At 41.8% G+C, this 26,029-nt stretch overlaps 1 protein-coding gene and 1 pseudogene across 2 annotated transcripts; both read right to left on the bottom strand.

The window, feature by feature from the left end:
• On the bottom strand, nt 1-20,269 carry Clns1a (chloride nucleotide-sensitive channel 1A). 2 transcript variants are annotated; one of them, NM_001444211.1, is given in 7 exon segments: nt 1-627; nt 3,406-3,498; nt 5,297-5,470; nt 6,775-6,882; nt 7,664-7,762; nt 12,354-12,490; nt 20,071-20,269. In NM_001444211.1, coding segments are annotated over 6 exon segments (726 nt in total). In that variant the 5' UTR covers nt 20,211-20,269; the 3' UTR covers nt 1-627; nt 3,406-3,430.
• On the bottom strand, nt 8,437-9,345 carry LOC147996889 (large ribosomal subunit protein uL29 pseudogene; annotated as a pseudogene).
• Nucleotides 20,270-26,029: the final 5,760 nt, after the last annotated feature.

Raw genomic sequence — 26,029 nt, 5'->3', positions numbered from 1 at the left:
TATAGAAAACCCAGATTTATTTAACTATTACAAAGACAAAATATCATTGAGAGTACTTTGCAGACTTCATTTCAGATGATTTACTCTGTGACAGTCAAGGACCTAAGCTAGGAGAATGTAACAGAGCTGATGGTAAATGAGGAGGAACAGAAGTAGCACACAAGCATTTGTCATGACGAGATGTGGTTGAGCCCCAGTAGAGGGCCCATGCGTCCGTGGAGAATGCTAAAGGCTGTGCCCTCAGAGGCCTTTGCTTTTTATCTCAGGGATCAGAGAGTCCTCCTAAGTCCCAGAGACATCTAAGCTCCCCACCTCACTTTTGCCCCACTGTGCACACGACACACAGGCCTCGTAGCTGACAGATTGCACACAGCAAAGGCAGGAATTAGAGGCCCTCTCAGAAGATAACTAGACACAGGAAGCTTAGGGGTAAATGAGAAACTACAAAAACCCGTTCAGTTAATTCACCTTTGTTAATAGAGGTCAGAGTCTTTTCTGCTGGTGACAGCTTGCTGTCTCATTATAGTTTGTCTTGAGAAATGAGTTTTGGAGAAGAAAAAAGCCTTTCACCAGCTCCATTCTGGAGTGAAGAGGCATCAAGTTCTTGCCTATAGTTATGAGCAGAATCTGAAAGACAAAGGGCTCACAGTTATTATTACTAATAGCCATTATTTAGTGAAGCCTTGTAGGATTCCAAACTATTGTTGTATCTCAGGCCTTGTAATATCCCTGATTAGTAACTATGCTTCCATTGTAGAGATGAGGAAACTGAGAACCTGTTATGCAGGCCACCTGCAGAGGAGCAGAGACAGCATGTGAGCACATACGTGGTGGAGCTGTGAGGCTATGATACGTGTGCACCTTTCTGTACCCTATTTCACGCTCCATCCCGAGGTTTGGAATTAGTAATGGTTACACGAACACTCTACTTCTTCTTTAGGCTTTCAAAGTACATACAATTTTTTTTTAAGATTTTATTTATTCTATGTATATGAGTACACTGTAGCTGTGTTCAGACACACCAGAAGAGGGCATCAGATCTCATTACAGATAGATGTGAGCAACCATGTGGTTGCTAGGAATTGAACTCAGGACCTTTGGAAGAGCGGTCGGTGCTCTCAATCACTGTACCATCTCTCCAGCCCACATACAATCTTAAATGATCAAAAATTACACTGTTTGGAAATCAGATCAACTAACAAATGAACACAAAATAGATTGGACCAGAAAAGCAATTCTTCCCATCACAAAATAGTCAAAACCACTAAACAAAGAAAGAATAATATTAAAAGCAGTAAGGGAAAAAGGTCAAGAGACATATAAAGGCAGACCTATCAGAATCACACCAGACTTCTCACCAGAGACTATGAAAGCAGAAGATCCTGGGCAGATGTCATACAGACCTAAGACAACACAAATGCCAGCCCAAGTTACCATATCCAGCAAAACTCTCAATTAACATAGATGGAGAAAACAAGATATTCCATGACAAAGCCAAATTTATACAATTTTTCCACAAATCAAGCCCTACAAAGGATAATGGATGGGAAACTCCAACACAAGGAGGGGAACTCCCTAGAAAAAACAAAGTAATCTTTCAACTAACCCAAAAGAGAGCCACACAAACACAATTCCATGTCTAACAACAAAAATAATAGGCAGTCTGACAGTTCCTCAGAAAATTAGACATTGCACTACCTGAGGACCAGCTATACCACTCCTGGGCATATACCCAAAAGATGCTCCAACATATAACAAGGACACAACATGCTCTACTATGTTCATAGAAATCTTATTTATAGTAGCCAAAAGCTGGAAAGAATCCACATGTTCTTCAGCAAAGGAATGGATACAGAAAATGTGGTACATCTACACAATGGAGTACTACTCAGCTATTAAAAACAATGGCTTTATGAAATTTTAGGCAAATGGATAGAACTACAAAATATCATCCTGAGTGAGGTAACCCAGTAAACAAAAGCACACACATAGTATGTACTCACTGATAAGTAGATATTAGCCCAAAAGCTTGGAATACCCATGATACAATCCACAGTCCACATGAAGCTTAAGAAGAAGGACAACCAAAATGTGGATGCTTCAGACCTTCTTAAAAAGGGGAACAAAAATACTCACAGGAGAAAATATGGAGACAAAGTGTAGAGCAGAGACTGAAGGAAAGGTCATTCAGAGACTGCCCCACCGAGGGGATCCATTCCATATACAGACACCAAACCCAGACAATATTGCAGATGCCAAGAAGTGCATGCTGACAGGAGCCTGATATAGCTGCCTCCTGAGAGGCTCTGCTAGAGCCTAACAAATACAGAGGTGAGTGCTTGCAGCCAATCATTGGACTGAGAATGGGGTCCCCAATGGAGGAATGAGAGAAAGGACTGAAGGAGCTGAAGGGGTTTGCACCAACAATTTCAACCAACCAGACCCCTCAGAGCTCCCAGAGACTAAACCATCATCCCAAGAGTACACAGGGATGAACCTATGGCTCCATCCACATATGTAGCAAAGGATAGCCTTGTCATTAATGGAAGAAGCCTTTGGTCCTGTCAAAGGTCAATGCCCCAGCATAGGGGAATGTCAGGGCGTGGGAGGGAATGGGTGGGTGGATAAGAGAGTTACCCTCATAGAAGCAGGGGGAGGGGAGGATGAGATATTGGGTTTCTGGAGGGAAAACAGGGAAAGGGGATAACATTTAAATGTAAATTTAAAAAAATCCACTAAGAGAAAAAAGAAGAAAAACTTCCCATCCAGGCTACTAACAACTTATAATGCTAGCCACTGCCCCTTCCCTTCAAAGGCAGTTAGCTGTCACTAACGTGATGATGAGTAAGGGAGGTCAGGCCTGGAGTCGGTGGTGGGTTATCAATGTCTGGGACTGTGAGAGCGGAAAACTAACCGGCACCAGGAAAGCTCGCAGTGATGTGAGCAGAGAGTCTGCTGCCTACAGACTACACAAAAGCAGCAATAATGCAGGGAAGGAAAACATTTATGGGAAGAGATATAAACCACACAGCCACAGAATTTCTCTAAGGCTATTTTTTTGATAGCCGCATTAGAAGAAAACATGCATCGTTACCATGCATCGTTAGTTCTATAACTGCAGTAATTTAGAAACACTGAACTTAAAATATATATATTTATCTTATGTGTGTGTATTTTGCCAGCATGTATGTGTACCATGTGCATGTAGTGCCTGTGGAGGCCAGAAGAGGGCGTCATATCTTTCTGGAACTGAACTTAAAAGATGTTTGTAGGGCAAAACCCAAGTAATTTCCAGTAACCAGAGATGGATAACATTTTTTAAAACTGCTACCTTCCTAGAACTCTTTAAGCCCATCGTCGTTTCAGGGATCCTCATGCAGTAACGAGAGAGAATCAGCTACTCACTCACTGTAAGTCACACGAGTCATCCTCAGTGGTCAACGTCTGCATCCTCGAACTGTCCGGCAACAGTTGGTGTGGTCTCTACCTCCATGCCATCTGTACATAAAGACACTCTCTCAGACACTTGACTCAGCAAGGCCTGGCATGGTGGTCCCCTGTTGCAGTCCCAGCCCTTGGGAGGCAGTCAGATAGAACTCTGTGAGTTTAAGGCCAGTCTAGTCTGTGTAGTACTTCTAAGCTACACGTGAGACCCAATCTAAAAAATACAATAAAAACAATAACTGCATTTTAAAAATTTGGGCATTTTGTTGTTTTTGAAATAGGGTCTCATGCAGTTCAGGCTATCCTCCGCTCCTGACCTCAGGCCCATGGCTAGGACTGCAGGTGGACCACCACTTCAGGCTATCTAACACCTCCAATTCCACTCTTTCTATTTTGAAAACAAAGTTATCTGAGCCACCTGTGGATTTAAGTCAAATTAAAAATCAATCTAAACAGCTAACTTTGTAAATCCACAATATCAACACACATACACATACAAACCCACAAATCCTAGGCAGGAGTCAATTTATGCCTTTTCTTCCAAAAAAATTTGGAATGTTTAGCTATGTAGCCTAGACAAGCTCAAAGTCACTGCGTCCTGTGGGCTCACATCAGGCGCTAGGATCACAAGTTCATGCCACCAGGTCTGGCTGGCAGGGATTTTCAAATGCATTAATCAGAGCAGAAAAACAACAGCAGCAAACTTTATCTCCCCATTTCCATTATCTCACTAACATGGCATGGGATGAGGGCTAAAGGCATAGTCCAGCACTTAAGAATAAGAGCACTGTCGACTTTTCATAGGACCCAGGCTCGATTTGTAGCACCCACATGGCAGATTTCAACTGTCTACAATTTCAGTTCTAGGGCATCTGGCTTCCACAACCATGCAAAGGAGCACAGATATCCAGGCAGGCAAACACATATACACATAGAATACAGTTTTTAAAAAAAAATGTGAGGAGGGCAGAAAAAAAAAAAGTGCTCTGGAAAAAACCATCTGTAGTTGTTTACTTTCTCACTCTTGACTCTCTCCCAACTCTTCACCTGCCACATGTGAGTAAGGCATGCTGGGATACGATAATTACTTGAGTTTACTAGTCTGTGTCTAGCATGGGCAATACAGTAAGATACAATTCCTACCCCATCTCCCCATCCTTGCCACTATCCCAGAACTCCAAAACTCAGGTCAATATGCTGTATGCATGTGATACTGATCACAGCACCATGGGAGAAGTGAAAGGGGACCAGAGAAGACACACTAAAGCCACTTCAACAATGTCCTGTAGTCATTGAAAACAACAGTGTTACAATGTTCCTAGAGCATAAAATACTAATATATACTAAACACATAAAATGTAAGAGGTGCTGATGACAATGGCAGGCATATTACTTTTATATAATGGTTCACTGAAATAATCCTCTTATCAGCTGTTTGACCTCAAGCAATGCAACCCTTCTGAGCTTTAGCTGTCTAATGGATAAAATGTGGATCATAAACTTATCCTTAAACTTTTCATAAACTTTATTCTAAAAAGAATTAAATGTACACATATAAGGGGGGGTGACATACACCTTTAATCCCAGTAGTAGGAAGGCAGAGGCAGGTGGATCTCAGAGTTGAAGGCCAGACTGGTCTACTTCAAGAGTTTCAGGACAGCCAAAAGCTACTCAGAAAAACCCTGTCTCAAAAACAAAACAAAATAGACCCCCCCTCCCCAAAAAAGAGAAGTATATAGAGATGTGCTTTAAGTCTGGGTGTGGCACATAAGCAGTTCGAGATCAGAAAGCACAGGACTGCCACAGGACCGCCACATGACCACCACATGAGGTGAAGAGAAAGGGCACTCACCTTCGTAAGTTCTTACTGAATCTTCTGTTCGGACGCCTGCCATATTATACTGGCTGCTCACAGACTGAGAAAGCATTCCTTCTAATCTCTCCAGCGTGGCTTGCCCTTCTGCTGTTAAATGGGATAGTCCTTCTTCATAGGTGTAAAATGTAGGGATGTCCCCCTGTCCTTGCTCTAAACAAACAGAACACGATTTTATACAGCAGTGGGAAAAAAAGACAGTGGACAATAAATAATGCATTTGCTGGAGATGTACAGGCTTCCGGTATTTATTGATAGGGTCATTATTAAGAGTTCCAAAAAGAAAAGAAAAATATGTCCCTACCCATTAGAATTAGAAAACCAGAAGGAAAAGAGGGTGGTTTTTTTTTTTTTTTTTTTTTTTTTTTTTGGTTCTTTTTTTCGGAGCTGGGGACCGAACCCAGGGTCTTGCGCTTCCTAGGTAAGCGCTCTACCACTGAGCTAAATCCCCAGCCCCGAGGGTGTTTTTAAAATTGGTGAATCCTTTATTATTCTAAGGTGGGAATATTCCAAGGTGGGAATTTTATAAGTGAATAAATACAAAATTTGACTGAAAGAATTTTGAATTAACATATTTTTCCTTTTTTAAAAAACCAGAAAATCTAAAAGAATATAAAAGGGACAAAAACAGAAAATCACTTAAAAAAATCTCTAAGAAATGAGAACATATTTGTGTATGTGAAGAATAATTCCAGAAATGGGTAGTCTTAGGCTGGGAACTGGATTCCTGTGTAGGAAAGAACTGTAGATGCCCAGACTGGTGCCAAAGAGACCGTTTGTGCCTTAGGTTGCAACCTACCAGAGCAAGGGAGCACATTCTGGTCTGGAGGCAGTGGAAAATAGTTGTGGATAAATGAAGTATGGGTTTAGGGAAAAGGAAATTAAAGTGCGATATCAAGAGAACTCTAGAGAGACAACTCGGTGGTGTCAGAGCATTTGCTGTTCTTGCAGGGCCTGCAGTTTGGTTCCCAGCACCCAGCTAGCAGTTCACAACCATATAATTCAAACTCAGGGGGTTCCAAAACCCTTTTCTGGCCTCAGAGGGCACATATAGGAATCCAGGCAAAACACTCATACATGTAAGATAAGCAAATTAAATACAACTTTAAAGAGATATACATGAACAGATTTCTCAGTGGGGAGGGTAGGGACAGCCAGCTCAGACTGAGGTATGCTCTTGACCACCGACTTTCTAGCTGTCCTTGTCTTTCCCATTTGTTTCTATTATCCATTCCCCACCCCTAATATCTTATTGTTGTTTGAGCTTGGGAAAGCCATTCATTTCCCCAATTGTCTGCTGAAAGGGCCGAGACACCAAGTATGCTAATGGACCTTTATTTACAGCCATTTTACATGGGTTCCTTTATAGAAAAAAAAAAACAAAACTAAAAATTGTATGCCCTTAGCACATGCTTAAAATGAAACAGTAACGCCAACCTGAGACCCAAGTCACTGACCATGTGCTTCCACATCATACTCTTCTCCATCATAGTCATCCGAGTCTTCATCCTCAGGGTCTGGATGCAGGGCCTGGCACTCACACATTGCTGTGAACATCGCCTCCACTGAAGGACAGGAAACTGTAACTAATACTTTTTCCAGTGCACCACAGAGTTTTAGAATAAATATAACCACTGCTACAAACCAATTTAAAAGCAGACAAAAGGTTTACTAGGCTAACTATATTTATAAAATCTATAAAATTCAAATGAAAATTGACCATGGAAAATGCTTGAAGACAATGAATAAGTCACAAAGTAAGGATTCAAGACATTATAATATCTCTTCATTGGTGGCTGGATTTAAGAAAAAAAGGCCAACCCAGGTGTTGTGGGTCAGGCCTCTGATCTCAGAACTCATAAGGTAGAAGCAAACAGACTTCTTTGAGTTTAAGGCCTGGTCTACATAGTTCCAGGACAGCTGGGACTATATAGAGAGACCCTGTTGAAAAGAGGAAAGAGAAAGGGAAAAGAAAGAGTAAAGAAAAAAGGTCAGAGATGTTGGTCACACTGCTAATTAGGAAAAAGCCTCTGTCACATGACATACTTTCCAAAAATCTCCACATTTTCAACTTTGGAAGTGTTTCCAGCCGTTGACATTGAGTCAACAGAGTCAATCAGACTGACCAGAGTCCTCCTTGCACAAAGTGCACCAGATACCATGCTAGTCACAGTATTCTTACTGTATCCACAACCTGGGACAGTAATAAGTACCTGCTCAATGACTTTAAGGAGACTAAACAGGATAAAGCAACAGAACGGAGGTAACGGTAATGAAGGGGAGAGGTGTGTGCTTACCAATGGGAGAGGGGACATATGGAGAAAAGATCAGTATCACAACACTCACATGCTGACTTATCACTGGGCACAAATCTAAACTCAGAAATGGGTTCAACATCATCATTGTCGTCCTCATCTTCATCAGAGAAAGGTTCTTTTGATTCTTCTATAAAAGAAATAAAAGTAACCTTTTTAGACATTAAGAGTTAGTTTTTCTTAAGACTTTACTTATGTGTGCCAGTATAAGCTTTATGTACAGAATGCATACAGGAGCCAGAAGAGGACATTGAGTCCCCTGGAGCTAGAGTTAGAGGCACTGTGAGTCACCTGACATGGGTCCTGGAAACCTAACTCTGTCTTCTGAAAGAGCAGCAGGAGCTCATAACTGCTGGTTTGTCTCTCCAGTCTCAAGGAATAAAAACTTAAAATATTTATTTCACATTTTAAAGACACTGAAGCTAGATCCTGGTAGTATGTGCCTGAAATACTTGTACTTGAAAAGGAGAAGCAAATATATACACAAAAAATTTAATGAACAAGCTAGGAAATTGACTAGTATATCTAAATATTGCAATTCAGTGTTTACTGATGGTTATGCAGAGCAGTGAGACGATTTCAGATAAATGTGTAATAGTTTGTAGATAAAGAATGCTCAAGGAGACTAGGGGTGGGAGTAATAGCTTAGAGGCAGTCACTCTGTACAGGAAGTCCCGGGTTCACATTTTTACACTGGAAGACTGAATATATAAATGTATCAACACAGAGACACTTAAAAAAGGAACTAGATGAAAAAGCTAGTTGCAAACTATATGGTATCACTTACATTAAAAATTTAAACATAAAACCATTACATCGGTTGGAGACATATACATATTCAGTAAGGGTTAAAAGCATATATATAGAAGGGCTACAGAATTGACTCCGTGGTTAGAGCACTTGTTACTCTCACAGAGAACCTAGGTTCAATTCCTGACACGCATACAGTGACTCATAATTGTAACTCGGAGCCAGGATCTAACCCCTTCTTTCTGACCTTGGCAGGCACCAGGCATACATGTGATATGGCAAATACATACATACATAATAGTAAAGCATATACAGGAAGGCAGACACTACCTTTACAATATTGCTTAATTTGAGTCAGAGAGAAGAGGATAAAATGGGGACCCACACAAAACACTTTCTTTTTTCTCTCCAGTTTTGGACTTTATTGTTATTGTTGTCGTCTCAGGCCTTGACTGCGCACTTGCGCAGTGGGTACAGCCGCTCCTTCCGCTGCTGCTCCTTGGTCTTTAGCTTCTCTTCATGCTTGGTGAGCCGGCGGCGCATGGCTCTCGTCTTCTGGGGTCGCAGGTCTATGGGCTTGTACTTCTTTTCCTTGTAGAATTTCCTGAGGTTTTCCTTTTGAGTCTGATTAATGACAGTGAAGACACAGGCGATGGATTTGAGTACAACTCGTATCTTGGAGAGCGTGGACGAGGCGCTGCCTGTCACTTTGGCCACGAGAAGCTGGGACGGTTCCACCTTCAGATCATCCAGTTGTTTCAACAGCTCCTCCTCCTTCTTGCCGCGCAGGCACGAGCCTTAATCTTGGCCATTGCTGAGCTGTTCATGGATGAGGCCCCCGGTTCCCACAAAACACTTTCAAATTGGGCATAGTGGTACATATCTTTAATTCCAGCCAAGGGAGGCTGAAGCACGTAGATCTTTATGAGTTCAAGACCAATGTGATCTATACAGTGAGTGCCAGGAAAGTGCCAGGAAATATAGAGACCCAACCCCCAAAAAGGGGCAACTTTCAACAGTATTCAGTTAATTTCCCTTAAAAACTTATAGTATCTGGGAAAAGCAATAGAAGTTACACTGAATACAAAATAGAAAAAAATTACTTTAAACTTTTTCTATATTTGAACCACTTCTTAATTTAAAAAAATCAATAAACTGACCCCACAACGAACATGTTTGCTGAAATTAGCAATCTTAAATATATATTAGGGGCTGGTGAGGAGGCTCAGTGGGTAAGGCACTTGCTGCATAAGCCCAACAACACTAGGTTTGATCCACAGAGCCTACTTAAAGGGGGAAAGAACCAAATCCACACATACACGCACACAGTGGGCTAGGTAAGACATATATGAACGGACGGGCTGGGGAAGCAACTCAGGGGTAGCGTGCTGGCCAAGCATGCTCAAAGCTCTGCAGTCAGCCTTTAGCTATGGCAAAGAGAAAAGCACATTTTTACATTTGAAATTGGTATTAAAAAACAACTTTTGACTATCATGCAGATGAGGAAAGACTGGAGTGACACTTGTTAATGCCATAAATCTACTTGCAGGGTGTGCCAGCTGTCACTCTACACCTGCTGAGCAATCTATGCAAAGAATTGATTTGGCTCCTGGTCTCAAGCTGCCCATGGTGAGAGGAAGGAGAGCTGCCTCCTTCATGGCATCCAGGAAGCAGGGTGTAGGAAAGGAAGAGAGGGAGAAGAAAGGAAGGGGAACGAAAGCAGGAATGCCCACACTAGCAGGCCGCCTCCTCCTCCTTTTGTTCTCTCTAGGCACCAGCTAAAGATTGCTTCCTCCGTTCAACTCCCTGAGTTAACTGCCTCTGGAAACCCTCAGATATACAGAAGTACACTTTACTATGTGTGGGGTCTCTCCATCCAGTAGGGTTGACACAGTAAACAAGAGGCATCCACCAGTGTAGTACTGATTTGTACAAGTTCAGTGTACAAAAGCACAAAAATAGACAAGCAAAAGAAAAAACTCTGGCCACTGATAATACCTTTTCTGTGCTGTTTCCAATGACATGTTGTTTAAAAACGTACCTTTAATTATTCAGCAGAATAATACACATACTGAAAAATTCTAAATCACTGAATTAGCCACAAGCTCCAAACTTTGTTGATGCATTTTAAAAAGCAATGTGTCACCATACTACACATACAACAGTAATTGTAACTACAGTACAGTAGTAACTGTGTAAGAATAACACAGTCTAGAGTAACAATATTTCAAAGTGCAGAGGACAGAGCCTAGCATCTAGATCCTCTTCCCAGAAATAGCCACCGGTGTGTTGGGGGTGGGGGTGGGGCATGGGCGGTAGGAGGAAAAGAGGGAAGGAGGGAGGGAGATAGAGATGCAGGTGTGACTGGTATGCTCGCTTATATACATGTATAAAAAAGCCCTAAGTTGAGCCCAGGCCTTTGATCGACATTTTTTTTTGGAAACAGGGTCTCTTCCTGAACCTGGGACTTACTGTTTTGGTGAGATTGGCTGGACAGCAGACCCCTGGGATCTGCCTATCCATCTGTGTTCCTGCACTGCTGGGGCAAAGGTGCAGTTTTAATGTGGATGCTGAGAACCCAACCCCAGATCTCCATGGTTATACTGAACTGAATCTATACCCTGGAAATAACCACTGTTAACAATTGCTTATTGTCTCAGGAATCTCCCTTAAGGCTGTGGATGGTAAGAAATTTAGGAAATGGTTGGTACGCCAGGTGCAACCCTTACCCAGTACAGGAAGGAGGCCCTGGGTTTGAGCATCAGCACAAACAAAGAACAGCAGCATCCAGGCTTCCAACCGACTTTACCGTTAAAGGTTTAGTCACCGGCCAGAGGTACGACTGGGGTTAACAGAATCTTTAGGAGACGAGGCCACGTGGAAAGTGAGACTAACATAATCCTCTAGAGATTGAGTTTTTAAGAAAACTGAGACTCATGAGAAAATAACTTGCCTGGCAAGTAAGGCTCAGCTTGCTTACTGGGGGTGGGACTGGTTCTGCTTCATGCCTTTGCTCCACCACCACTGACTCTAACCCCCAGAACAGCCTTTTCCTCAGCTGCTGGTGCTCTGGCACAGCAGTGGAAAAGTAGCTACTAGAAGCTCGGTTCTTGAAGTAACTCAAGCTCCAAGGGATCCAATCCTCTTCTGTCCTCTACAGGCATCCACACACGTAGCATATGTTCACACACAGACACATGCACATAGGCTGTAACTCCAGTTCTAGGGGAATATTCACCCCCTTCTGGCCTCAGTCCCACACAGTAGCACACAGACATAAATTCGGGCAACAACCCTCAACCCTCTCCCTAATGCACATCTTCAAAATAAATAAAATAGATAAAATAGATATATACGATCTATCTTAAATTTTTGAAAGATAGAATATACTGGTTCACATCTCTGAAATGCCTTTAGAAGGAGAAGGAATAAGCAGTTAAAAAATAGGAATATAACCATATTTTTTTTTCTTTCTTTTTTTCGGAGCTGAGGACCAAACCCAGGGCCTTGTGCTTTCTAGGCAAGCGCTCTACCACTGAGCTAAATCCCCAACCCTGGAATATAACCATATTAAGAGAAGACTTCTAAGTGTAAATATATGCCTGTTAGAAGAAATTCAAGTAGTCAAATTGTTTTAGATTTTTTTTTTTTTTTTTTGGAGCTGGGAACCGAACCCAGGGCCTTGCGCTTGTGTTTTAGGTAATTAACTTGGCTTAATATGTTATTATCCAATGTGGGCCAATGGCTTAATTTTTACATTGAGTATTGTCAAAGACTGTTTTTCAGATAGCACCAAGCACACAACTAAAGTGTCAGCATCTAGGAGAATGAGGACTGTTATTCTACTCAAGCCCAGGAGTGCAATGCCAACCTGAGCAACCTGAAGACCTCATCACAAACAAACAAACACTGCCCTCTAAAATGCACTTTACTATCAGAGGAAGCACTGGATTGAGTTATAGCATACATACCTCCAAATCTGGCATTCACCATGACATACAGATGTTCTTGAGGATAAGCATTTGGGTCCCTGGATACCGCATGTAAACTAATGGTGGGGTACTCCAGTGAGAATCCTAATCCAGAACCATCTAGCCAAGACAGGCGGCTGAAAAACATGTTTTACGCAGATTATTTTTAGAAATTAAATCCTAACTTAATACCCCAAAGTTTATAAAGGTTCAACTCAGACAGTTTTATGCATAGAAATTTAAGTTTATTGACAATATTAGAAATATTCTTAAAATAAGAAAATTTAGCAACAAGGATTGAATTTTCTCTTCTATGATTTCTTTTCCTCTAGCTATAAGTTCAAACAATTTGAGAGGCAGGTTTTTTTCAAGTCACCTGTGTTTATTTTTCCTCCATGCGCACATATATGTGGGTACTGGTGAGGTCAGAGGAGAGCATCAGATCCTCTGGAGCTGGAGTTACTGGAGCTGGAGGCTGTGAACTCCAATGTGGTCACTGACAATTTAGCTCTGGTCTTCCCAAAGAGCAGCGTGTGCTCTTAACAGCTTTCGGCCCTTACCTGCCTGTCTGTCTTTCATGCTTATTCCGTTACCTTCTTTGCTGTGAGATCTTTTCATCTAGACAAGTTCCAAATAACTCCATGAGCCCTCTTTTCCACAGGAACCTCTTCTGTTTCACACTGTAGCTCAGTAACACACATGCACACATGTATGTTAACAGATCCTGTTTGTCAGTCTCCTACTTCCATCCCTTCATTTAACATTCCTCAAAAATGTTAGCACAGTTCTCAGTAGGTAAGCATGCAACAGACACTTGGTAATCAACGTTTCCATTCATCATACATTAAATGATGTACACACAAAGCAGCTGTGATTTCAATCACAGTTCAAAAAATTGTTATTGCCTTAGGAGACAAAGTAACGTTCCCATTTATTACCAGCTTTGAGAGAAAGCCACAGGGAAGCCACAGGGGCTGGAGACATGGCTCAGCGGTTAAGAGCATCGAGTCCTGAGTTCAATTCCCAGCAACCACATGGTGGTTCACAGCTCCCTGTAATAGGATCTGATGCCCTCTTCTGGTGTGTCTGAAGACAGTTACAGTGTACTCCCATACAAGAAATAATAGAAGGGAATGGGGATGTGGTTCTACAGAACACACTTATATTCTATATCCTTTCCACTTTCTCCTCCCCTGCTCCCCCAACCCCCACATCCCCATTCCCCCTTATTTTAAGATAGTTTTAATATTTAGCCCATGTTGGCCTCAGCTGCCCAGGTTGCCCATGAATTTTTTCTTTGAGCCAATGTCTCTCTACATAGCCCTGGCTGTCCTTGAACTCAGCCTGCCTCTGCCTCTGCCCCCAGTGCTGGGATTAAAGTTGTGCTTTACCACACCTGGCCACAGCCAGACTGACTCTGGTACTCCTCTTGCCTTTCCTGCCTCTACATCCTAAGTGCAAGTGCTGGCATTACAAGCCTGTGACCCCATGCCCAGCCTCATCCTACTTTCTAGAGAGTAGAAAGTCAGCTTTGGCAAGCTGACTGTGGCTCGCAACTATAATATGAGCTCCCCAGAGGCTGACTTAGGACAACTGCTGCAAATTCAAGTCTGATATGGAATTCACATAATTAACTCCAGGCCAGTCTGGTCTATAGGGAGTCCAGGTCTCAAACAACAACAACAACAACAACAACAACAACAACAACAACAACAACAACAACAGCAACAACAACAACAACAGCAGCAACAACAACAACAAAAACCCAGGAGGTGACATATACTTTTAATTCTATCATTTGGAAGGCAGAGGCAGTCAGATCTCTGTGAGTTCAAGCCCAGCCTGGTCTACATAGCAGTTCCAAGTCAGTCAAGGCTACATCACAAGACCCTGTCTAAAATAATAACAACAAACACAACACAACACAACACAACTATACAACTGGAGAGCCAAGTGCTTCTTTAGGCAGCAACAGTAATAGAGTAGCAATGTAAAATTATTCCTGGTTGGCTTAAGAGGACACTAAATTCTATCTATGCCTCAGGAACTCACCACCATCAAGGAAACACTGTCTAATGGTATAAGACAATTGTGTAACCCAATCCTCAGCAAAAGCATTACCAAAAGGTCTGTGTTATGACTGTGGTGGTAAATGTTCAACTCTATAACATTCTATGACAACGACAATGATTTTGAGACAGGGCTTCTCTGTGTAGCCCAGGTTGGCCTCAAACTCAGAGATCCATCTGCCTCTGCCTCCCAAGTGGTGGGATTAAAGGTGGGTGTCACCTTCGTTTGTCTACACTATGGTTATTTAATGGTATACTTAGAAGTCTAAGGAATTACTTCATCCCCACTGCTTCTAAAGTAAGATTTCTTATTTAAGTATGCATCACACACACCTTTCCCACCTACTGTTACTCTCAATGTGGGGGTGAAACAATGCTCATGGGTGCTGAGAATAGACCAATCAAACTGTTTCCTTTCTCCAAAATCTCTTGATATGACCACGATTTAGAATGGAACATCCTAAATTTTCAAGTCTAAAATAATTTCAAATATTCAAAGCCACAAAACCTGGGCAGTCAAAAAAAGTTGGCATCTAAATGGAAACAGTGCCTCTGGTTTGAAAGGCTGAAATTGTGCTGTAGGCCCTAAGGCTGCCAGCATGCTGTCTCAGTATAGCCTTCCTATGGGCTCTCAGGAGCTAAGCCAAGCCAGTGTGGCACTTGGACCAATACTTATTTGACTTTAAGTCCTAATTATTTTTAAATCTCTTCTCACATAAAGCACTTCAAAACCACAATATATAACTATCTATGACCAGCCATAGAAACCAAAGCCAGACCGACGTGAGTCATAAGTGCAAGGACAAGAACTAGGGAGCAGTAAACACACACTAACTCATGTTTTGTCAAGCCTGAGACTCAGGAATAAGTGCAATTGGTGTCTTTCATTTCTGGGAAAGTGTTGAAAACAGCACAGGCAGGTAAAAGAGAAATTGAATCTGTGTTGGCTTAATTGATGTAACATTGGTTTGGGAATGATATGTAAAAAAGCATTGTCTCTAAGCTCAAAGTACCTATTTTTAGTTTAAGTACAAAGTTTACCAGTCTTAAATAACTTATTTTGAACTACTCATGCCCTTTTATCTTCCTTACTTGGATGAGAACCCAACTTCTTTTTTTTTTTTAAGATTTATTTATTTTATTATATGTAAGTATACTGTAGCTGTTTTTAGTCATATCAGAAGAGAGTATCAGATCTCATTACAGATGGTTGTGAGCCACCATGTGGTTGCTGGGATTTGAACTCAGGTTCTCTGGAAAGCAGTCAGTGCTCCTAACACTGAGCCATCTCTCCAGCCCGAGAACTCAGCTTCTTATAAGCACTAGGCTCTGGGATCTGGAGAGAGCTCAGTGCTCACAAGTGCTTGCTGCTCTTTGCACACAACCACAGTTCAATCCTCAGTACCTACATGATAGCTCACAACTTTAAGTCCAGAACATCCAATGCTTTCTTCTGACCACATGGAATGCAAGGCATACATGTGATACACGTACATACATGCAGGCAGAACATCCATACACATGGAATAGAATAAACCTGAAAACAAAACAGCTCTGAAACTGAGCCCAGGAGTTGTTCACCTCTACCACACACACACACAAGCTATTTCCTTAGAGACAAATTCTATACCATTCTCTTCTGGCTTACATCCTAAAGGCTTGCCTAGTGGCTGCAATATAATACTGCCAAGCTGTGGACATGCTCTTACCTGCTCCAGCTTTGGGTCTGTCCATGTTCTTCACCTACTCAGAGGAAGAACTACTAAATAGCATTTATATAATGCCCTGAATGCATGTGCAAAATACATGCATGTCCTGGCACAAAGAACACTGCCTTTTACCATTTTACCTAAGCACCCTACTTCTTTCAATTAGAACACCCGCCAACACACACGATGCCATTGACCTGGATGCTTGCTAGTCATCAGTCGCCATCATTTTGGGGAAACTGCTGGTTATTGAATCCCATGACTTGGACATGCCAGGTGAGGAAAAAAAAAAATACAAAGAGTGATCAGACCAAGGAAATGAGGAAAGAGGGTAGTAGAGATGTACAAGACTTCTGTTATATAATCTTGATTTAATTAATTTTAAATTCATACATATGTAACCTATAACTTGAGACATTTCCAAAAATGTTTTCTTAAAGAAGCATTAAGAATCTGCCAATAAACACTTAAAATAAGATCATAGAATGAGATATACTTTCTGAATATGGTAACTGTGTCTTCTGAGGAACATGCTAAGATATTTACATGTAAGTTTAAGAGATGTCTGTAACTCTCAAACAGCTTAAGAAACAAGGCAAAATGTTAAATTAACTATTCCTGATTATTTAAAACAAACAAACAAACAAAGTCTTGGCTGCATGTGTGTGCACTATCTGTGCACCTGGTGCCCACACAGGTCAGAGGGTGGCAGATCTCCTGGAAGTCAGGGATTATTACTAAGAGCCAGCAGGTGAGAACCAAACCAGAGCCCGCTGCAAGAGCTCTTAAACTTGGAGCCACCTCTCCAGCCCTCAACTAATGAATAAGAGTATATAGGCATTAACAACACTTATATCCTTTAAGTTGTAAACTTTCCAAAATGCAAAAGCATATACAAGAAGCCTACCCTCCCACAAAGAATTCTAGACTCACTGGGCATGGTGGCAGGACACACCTTTAGTCCCTGCGCTCCAGAGGCAGGAAGACCTCTGAAGTTCCAGGGAGCCAGGACTACACAGAGACCTTGTCTTAAGCAAAAACAAAGAAACAAAACCCATTTTACATAGTGTGACGGCTATTCTTGGTTGTCAACTTGACTACATCTGAAATTAACTAAAATCCAAACATGGGGGCACACCAGTGTGGAGTTTCCTGCTTAATTTGAAGTAGGAAGATCCACTCCTAATCTCAATCTTGGGTCAAGAAGACTCATGCTTTTATTCCAGGCCTAGGCAGGCTTCCAGCATCTACTGAGAATCAGATCAGACCCTTGGACTGAGCAGCTTCTGGAGTCTTGGGCTTTCCATTCACAGACAGCCATTGTTGGATTAACTAGACCTCACCTGTAAGTCATCCTAACAAATCCATATTCTCAAAAGATATGCCTACTGCAGAGTTCAGGGTATAAAAGTGCTTAAAAAAACAAAACCCTCTTCATCTATAGAGCAACTCTGATGGTGGACAAAGCCAGGTGTTTATGCAAGAAACACATGAATGTGAAGGGAAGCAAGTTTGGTATGTTGAGGGGTGAGTTTGGTTGGTGTATGTATGGAGTAGTTGGGCTTCTGTGTCTGTATCTTAGGAGACTGGTATCAAACAGCATAAAAATAACTTTTATTCTCCTACAGTAAGTGTCATCTCTGAAGTTTAATTCCTCCGCTGCTAACCTAGGCCTAGTCTTGGAAGACTCTAGCCTCCGTACAATCTAATCTAGGCTAGACTTACTGCTGAAAAAACTCGCCCTTTCCCATTCTTTCTGACTGGTTTAACTTGGCTCTTTTGGGGCAAACTCCTCTCCAAGATGGCTGATTCAATCTGGTTTCTCTCAGTTTCTCCTGAATTGTTCTGCTTGGCATCAAACTAACTCTAGCTGATCTGACTACTCATTCTCTGCCCCCCCCCCTTTTTTTTCTCTAACCTGTCTCTGTACAACTATTCCAGTAAAACTGTCTCCTTCCTTTTTCTGCACAGCTCTTAAATAGCTTCCCTTTCCTCTCATTTCTCCTGAGAGTTGGGCATATCCTATTTGGTCAAGTCTTTCTCTGATTCATCACTCTGTCTGCCACTCATTTAGACATCACTTTCAATCATGGTGCTTCCTTCTACAAACTAACTTGACCTTCACTGTTTAGGATTCAAGGTGTATACTAAGGATGTGTCTGTCTTCCAGTCAGAGGCTATAAAGAGGTGTGCTAAAGGCTGAGCCACACCACGACTAGAAAAAAAGGACTTTTCTAGTATACACTCTTGGGGTTCACAGTGTGATCAAATGTCCAAAAGACAGATTTGAAATTCAAAAGAGTAGGTATTAACATACTCACTGGAGTAGGCTATATAGTCCAGAAGAGAGGGCCAGGCAAAGGACCTTAGAGAAATGCATGCGTAAAGAGAAAAAGACTTAGGAGAGGGAAGGTACACACAGTAAGATCTTGGGTGATCTCAACAATTTCTTCTGCATGTGGAGTGTGAAACACAGAAATAATCCTAACTCTGAAAAACAAGATCCATTTTATTTATCCATGTGTATTTTTGATGTCTTTTAATATTATTTAATTATTTATTTAATGTGTGTACACTATAACTGTCTTCAGACACACTAGAAGAGGGCATCAGATCCCATTACAGATGGCTGTGAGACACCATGTGGTTGCTGGAAATTGAACTCTGTACCTCTGGAAGAGTAGTTAGTGCTCTTAAGTGCTAAACCATCTCTCCACCCATGTGTATTAGTCAGGGTTCTCTAGAGTAACAGAACTTACAGAATGAATGAATGAATCTCCACCACTTCTTCCTACCCACCCCCTTTCTTTCTCCCTCCTGACTGCTCCAAACCTTTTATATATATATATATATATATATATATATATATATATATATATATATGTGTGTGTGTGTGTGTGTGTGTGTGTGTGTGTGTGTGTATACACAAACAAACTGAGTGCCCACCCACATATGTATTTCCAGTCGGTGTCTAAACACCCAGACTTTGCCCCACCATCCAAACAGTTCTTTAAACAATTAACTTCTTACACTTTTATACCCTGGACTCTGGAGTAGGCATAATCTTGGTCCCTAAGAGATTTGTTTCCCAGTGCCATGACAGAGGGGATTCTGAATGTATTTAAGGTTACTAATCAACTGACTGTGATATAAAGGAGGCTAGCTTGGATTTTTCTAGGCAGGCCCAATGTTATTTATAACACTGAGCTCTTAAAAGAAAAGTAGCCTCTGGGGCCAACAAATGAAATACAGCAGATGGTAAACCAGAGAATCTGAAGGACAGAAAGTATGAGAAAGATAGTAAGGCGGGAGTGGGGGTGTGAGTGTGGGGTTGGGGGGAGACAGAGAGAGGGAGACAGAGAGAATAAGAACAGGAAAATATGGGGGTGGGCACGAAGGTATGAGCGTGTGTATAGTGTGTATTTTAGTGACTCGTCTATCTTATTGTGGAAGTACAAAGTCCTGCAAGTAGTCAAATACAAGAATTCCTTCCAAGACCTGCACATCCAGGAGTCGGGTTCGACTGGTTATGACTCCGCCCTGCGAGGGCCTGAAGATGCTCTTTTCCCCCACCCACATCTGGAGCGGAAAATCCAAGCTCATTAATCAAACGTCCTAAACCCGTCACAATCTCCTCTGAGCTACATATTCCACGCAGGGAAAACATCTAGTTCACACGATCATTCAGAAAGCCAGGCCCATCGAAAAACTAGCCGAGGCTCTGCAGACTCAAAACTAAACGCGACCACGCGCCAGGCTTGCAGGAGACAGGCACAAGTCGTTAATGAGAACAGAGCCAGCTGAGCTCCGGAGGGGGGTAATCCCACCGGGCCCGCATAACAGCAGCGTCGGCCGACGCCCCCCTGTAGTACCCCGTGGTCGCGCCTCTGGGAGGAAGGCGCCCCCGAAGGAGGCCGGCGCCGGAGTCCTGGAACCTACCTCTCCGCAATGTAAAGCGTGCCGGTGCCGAGCCCCTTCCCGTTCAGCACAGCTTCGGTGTCTGGCTGCTGCAGCCGGAGTCCATCTGCGGACCCAGGGGGCGGGAAGCTTTTGAGGAAGCTCATTGCGGGCGAAAGCATAGCTCCACAGGAACCAAGAAAGCAGAGCACCGCAATCCCGGTTCGCAGGGAGCTGCCCCGGAAGCAGTAGCCGTACTCCGGAAGAACAACTTTCTCATCGAGGAATTTCGCGTGCAGTTGACCATAGAGACGGGATGTTCTAGGCAACTCAGAGATCTGTAGCGAGCCGGCTTTCTGTCACGTGACACTGGTTCCCTTCTCAGGCTCCCGTAAGGGTGCTTAGAATAACCGAGTGTTTTCTCTGTGGTTCTACTTCAAGGTCGTCGCAGAAAACCCTGAGAGAGGCTGTATGAGGAATACGAAGACTTTCCCAATAAAAAGTGGGAATGGGCCTAGGCCCCTGGAGTCCCTTGCCTGAGCAGGACGCACAGAAATAAAATCCACACTCATCTGGAGGTCAAAAATCTCCGGGTTGGGTGCACCCTGCTTCCTCCTCGTCGGGCCTGTTCTTCTTGGGTTCACACAGCCATTTACCAGGCCTTTTAGTTCCCATGTCGCCGGAGAGGTCGAGTGCCCCATCCCCACGTGTCACGCCAGGAAGACAAAAAGATTACATTAATTGATCAGCAGCGCGGCCAGACAGTCAAAAGACAGTGCCCAGGGAGAAGGTCTGGAACCCTTGCCTTCCCAGCTTGCTAGGCCCCAAAAAAATACGTGCAGTGAAAACATACAGATTTAGTAAATAGAAACCTATAACCGAGGCTTATAGAACACACAGCATAAGGACCTTACCTCTTATTTCTTCATGGATTCGTTCGTGGTTTTAGATACAGGGCTTCCTTCTGTAGCCCATGCTGGCCTCCAATACATAATCGATATGCACCCTACTCTAGGGTACTAGAACTATTACGGGCATCCATCACTACACCTGCTCAATTCAGTTTTATTCTGATGATAAACAATATGAACACATTTTTATTACTGACCCAGTTTTACAGATGAGACCATTAAATTCACAAGCTAAAGTTTGGTAATGACTTGGTGGATGGAATTCAGTCAGCTGATCTCTAGACTCCACCTTTTTTGGCTGTAGAATTGTAATGTCTATGGGGTCAGGGCTGTTTAGGTTGGATAACATGTAGAATGTGATGGGAGTTTTGTCTTTCCTCCTCTTCCTTCTCTTTCTCTTCATCCTCCTTCCCCCACCCCTCCTTTTTTTTCTTTTTGGAATCGTCTCAACAGAAGTATCTTTAGATTTTTTTTCCTTACGATTTAAAAAAACAAAACAACAACAAAAAAACCTCTGTGTACATATTGAGTGCAGTTGCCCAATGACTCCAGAAGTGGGCACTGGATCTGCTGGAACTCGTTACAGGCAGGTGTGAGCTACCCTGCCTGGGTGCAGTGAAACCATCTGCATTAGGCATTCTCAGAGGCTGGTCCAATGTCTCCAGTTCCAAGTGTTAACGCTTTTAAATTTAGCCAGTTTGTCATTAGTGAGACTAGAAAATTGGTCCACTGACAGGAATGAGAAGGTGGGAGTGGAGTATGGATGAGGAAAGATTCTCGAACTCTCTGAAGTTAAAATCTTCACTCATCATTTGGACATAGTTTGAGAGGAAGAATTTGTGAAAATGAAGACAAGGACAGACAAAGAAGAGAGGTTAAATGTCATTTCTAAATTTCCAGTTTAAAAAGCTGAGTAGGTGAGTAGGCGTGCTTTCTAAGTTGGAGATTTCAGAGAGAGGTTTTCAAGGTAGGTTATAAGGGTGTCAAAGTGCAGGCAGAGCATTGAATTAGCATGTGCGAAGGCCTGGGTTGAATGCCCAGTACTTAAAACGAGTAGCATATGAATCCAGTTGGAGAAGTAATTAATATGAGACGTTCCCTAAGACATCTATTTGGTGAAACAAACAGCAGTGCTTTGCTCAGAAATGGAGTCCCCATGGATGACAGAAGAGAACTGGCTAAAACCAGTATAATAATTTCTTATCAATTTCTCTCAGTCTTCAGAGTCATTTACAGTCCAATGGCAAAACATTTTATACAAGGTGGTAAGTGAAGAAAGGGATCTTAGCTCTGAGGGTCCCTTCAAGTGCTCAGTGCCAGGCTCAAAGGGGGCAGCTAAGCCAGTGAGTCAAATAACAGCCCAGCATCAAGTACTGAAATAGGAAGCTTTGCATTTTGTGCTTTTGCATCAATTCCCTGTGAATAGTTTAAGTAGTAGGCACTTAGAAAGTACACCTTTTGTAGTCTTTAACTCTTAAAAAGAATGATTTAGTCACCCCTTCTCTCCTTTACTCCTTAGAATAATTTTGTGAGGGTATGCAGGGTAGCTGTTATATGTAAAAATAAAGATCAGGAAACAGGATTTGCTTAAGACTTGTAGCACTAATTGTATAACCCAGGCTGGCCTCCAACTTGTGATTCTCCTGCCTCTATGTTCTGAGTGTTGTTATTACAGAGTACCACCATGCCCTGGGAGCTCTTCCTATCCTTGCATTGAGACTCCAGCAATTTAATGTAAACCATCACCTAGAAACAATCGACAGAGCCCTATAAAGATGAGAGGGTATAAAGGCGCCTACCTTTTACTAACAGTAAGAGTTAAGCTTACAAACCCATTCTTATTTGACCAGAGTTACTATTATTAGAGCTGAGGCCCATGTTCTAATGAGGTTTATCAGTATTTATTTTTGGCCCTACAGTAAAATAAAATGTTTTGTTTGGAGAGATCATAATACAGCTACAGGTGCCCCATTAGAATGTAGAATGTTATCGAGCAGACAAAACAAGCTTTCAATAGAAAATCAGAGAACCAAAGCATGGGGGGGAGGGCCCTCTTTCCTCTTATGTCAGCATTTTGTAACAGTTTCTGATGGTGGAATTCACGATTGACACAGAGCCTATTGGCTTCTTGGAATTCCTCCTAGAAACTAATGACATTTTTGTAGAAACTTTTAAATACAGTTTAAAAATTCTAGGATCTGTTCATTTTAAACACTGAAAATTAAGCAAGAAATAGAAGACAGATTAAATGAGAACATAACCATCTTTTTTTTTTTTTGCTGCAAATTAGAACTTCATATAAAGAGGAATACTCAGAAGAAGGGAGGTCAGAGACAAAGAGAATTGAAAGGAGAAAAGCCCAAAGGCAGCAGGAAGGCTGCCAAGTCACAGACACAGAGGTGCTGCTGCAGTCTTCTCAGGGCCAGCTAGAAAGATGGAAACTGGGTCAAGTGGTTCTGAGATGGGCAAGAGTTACTGGACAGGGAAGGTGGTCTATACCACAAACTTGAATTTAGGTTCTAGCTACCTTTTCCTGTAGGAGATGACTGTAAGCACTACTGTATACACTAGGTCACATTCTTTTAGTATTCTCTGACATTTAGGCTTTGGGTAACCTTAAACTTATTCAGTCAAAATTACATAAGGATTTATCTCACCCAGAAGGGACCTAATATCTAACATTTAATTTCATTAAAATAGTTTTATTGTAATTCTATAGCTACTAAATGATCACTGTTTAGTGCATCAAATCCTCAGGTCTCTTAATCTAAGACAAAAGTTAACAGCTATGTTCTAGCCCCATGCTCAACTAAGACTCTTAAATTGTTAGGGCTGTGGTTTAAAAAGATGGCTTGGCAGTTTAGAGTACAAACAAGCCAATCTTTCTGAGGACCAGGGTGTAATTAATACCCAGCACTCACATGGTGGCTCACAACTGTTCAGTTTAGGGGATCCACTGACCTGATCTCCAAGGACACCGTGCATGTATATTGTTAAACAGGCGTACCTACAGATAAAGTAACGATATACAAAAATATTTTTAAAAAGATGAAAAAAAAGTTAAGCCTATCATAGCTGTCATTTCTTAGCTGATTGTTTTAAAAATGTCAAATTGCTCATAAGCATTGTAACAGACCAGAAACCAGCATTAATTCCATAAAGTGAAGTCTTGATTCACATTCTTAATCTAAATGTTAATTGGTAGCTTCAGGTTAGGATTTCAAGTAATGACACACTCTGGTAGCTTGCTGGCTAAAACACACACACACACACACACACACACACACACACACGTACACATGCACGTGCGCGCACACGAGCGTGCTGTTGACTTGTAGTATACTTGTGTCCGCAGAGGGCTGTTTGGAAGGAAGGCCTCCAGCTCTCCAGAGGTAAGTAACAAAAACCAATAGTGCTCTCGTGTATGTTTATATCTAGTTGACAGGTAGCCTTAAAAACTATTTTTAGGAGGTTGATCTACTTACAGATTTGCTTTCTAGATCATGAAATAGCAGTCCATTCCTGGGTGATACAAAACATCTTCACCTTTTACAAACAGTTATTGAAAATTCTAAGCTTTCTATAATGCCACACAATTTTTACATAAACTATGTTTTCAAACACAATGCTACATCAACTTATTTAAACTTTTTATTATGACAACATATATTAAGTAAAAGAAATGACAAGTATTATAATAAAACATTTTGAAAAAAAAGTTACACAGTTAGGCCAATAGCTATAAAATGGCTTAGGCCTGGCTTATTACACTGAGAATTCTGATCAGACTGTAATGCGACATTCAACATTTCATTAACAAAAATATTGGCACCAGCCACAACATATTTTGGTTGTCACAAGAAATATTGTATTTAGACAACTATATACTATAGTTCTAACACTCCTGAAGCATGAAGCTCAGGACCTGCCATACTCTCCATACACAACCTTTCCTTGTGTCAGCAGAGTCACCATTGCAGATCTCTGCACCTCATTCACATGTGCAGTACATTATTATGTGACTAACAGCATGATCCTAATTACCTCAAGGGTTAGTCGACTGCCAGTCTTGGCGCTTCTGCTTCAGCTCTTATCTAAAAACAATAGTTGGAGAACTATTCCAGCAATATTTTTCTTTTATGCATAGGGAAAATAAAGTATTCCAAATAAACACATCTTAAACCCAAGACATGTTCTGATTAGGTGCTTCCTGGAACTTAGTTACTACTTTAAAATCAAAGTGAGATGGTAAAATAAGGCAATTTACAAACTCTTAGCTGGAATTAATACTCTTCACATTGAAACTCATGGTCCCTAAGTTTCCAAATGGATAAAAATAGCAAAGAAAATTATGTCCCAAACTTGTTGCCAACAGATGGTTACTTGGAAATTGACACATTTAGAGGAATTACATTTGTGCTATCCAGTAGTAAATCATAATGGTAAAATTACCAGATAGCTGGGGGGAAAAAAGTACTGACATTTAACAAGGTGTGGCTATAGCATAGGAAAATGTGCCAGGGAAGACTGCCAGCAGCAGTAGTTCTAATAGATTATAAAATTACTTACCAAATACGGAGGGACAGAAAGCTTAATATGATTTCCTTTCTTGCCAAGTTTCAGCAAGTTATTTGCATGGAGTTAGGTAAGTCTACAGAATAGTCAACAATTCTAGCTTTCCCTTCTCTTACACATAAGAAATTGTCCCTGCCCTGTTCCCATCTCCATCTCAACACAGGACATCCCTTCTTAAAGTGCACATAAAACTCAATGGGGGTTTTGGGCAAGGTACTATTCAGACACTATGACCAAGAAGCTACTTTGATAAGAGAACAAAACACACCAACATTAGTAACACCCTAGACAGCACCACAAAGTCATGCACCGAAAGAATAAAGTTGCTGATAGCCAGGGTTTGCATGTTAAGTTATACTGATCCTGAAGATCCATTTACACTAACAGGAACTCTGTGTGTGTGTGTGTGTGTGTGTGTGTGTGTGTGTGTGTGTGTGTTTGCGTGCGCGCGCAGTGTGGTGTGTAGGGAGGTAACTCATGCAATGGTATGAAAGCTTTGGAAAGAGGAATTAATC

Source organism: Rattus norvegicus, chromosome 1 (assembly GCF_021556685.1).
Source record: "Rattus norvegicus strain SHRSP/BbbUtx chromosome 1, alternate assembly SHRSP_T2T, whole genome shotgun sequence".
Taxonomy (NCBI): domain Eukaryota; kingdom Metazoa; phylum Chordata; class Mammalia; order Rodentia; family Muridae; genus Rattus; species Rattus norvegicus.
This window is presented reverse-complemented; position numbering and strand designations above follow the sequence as displayed.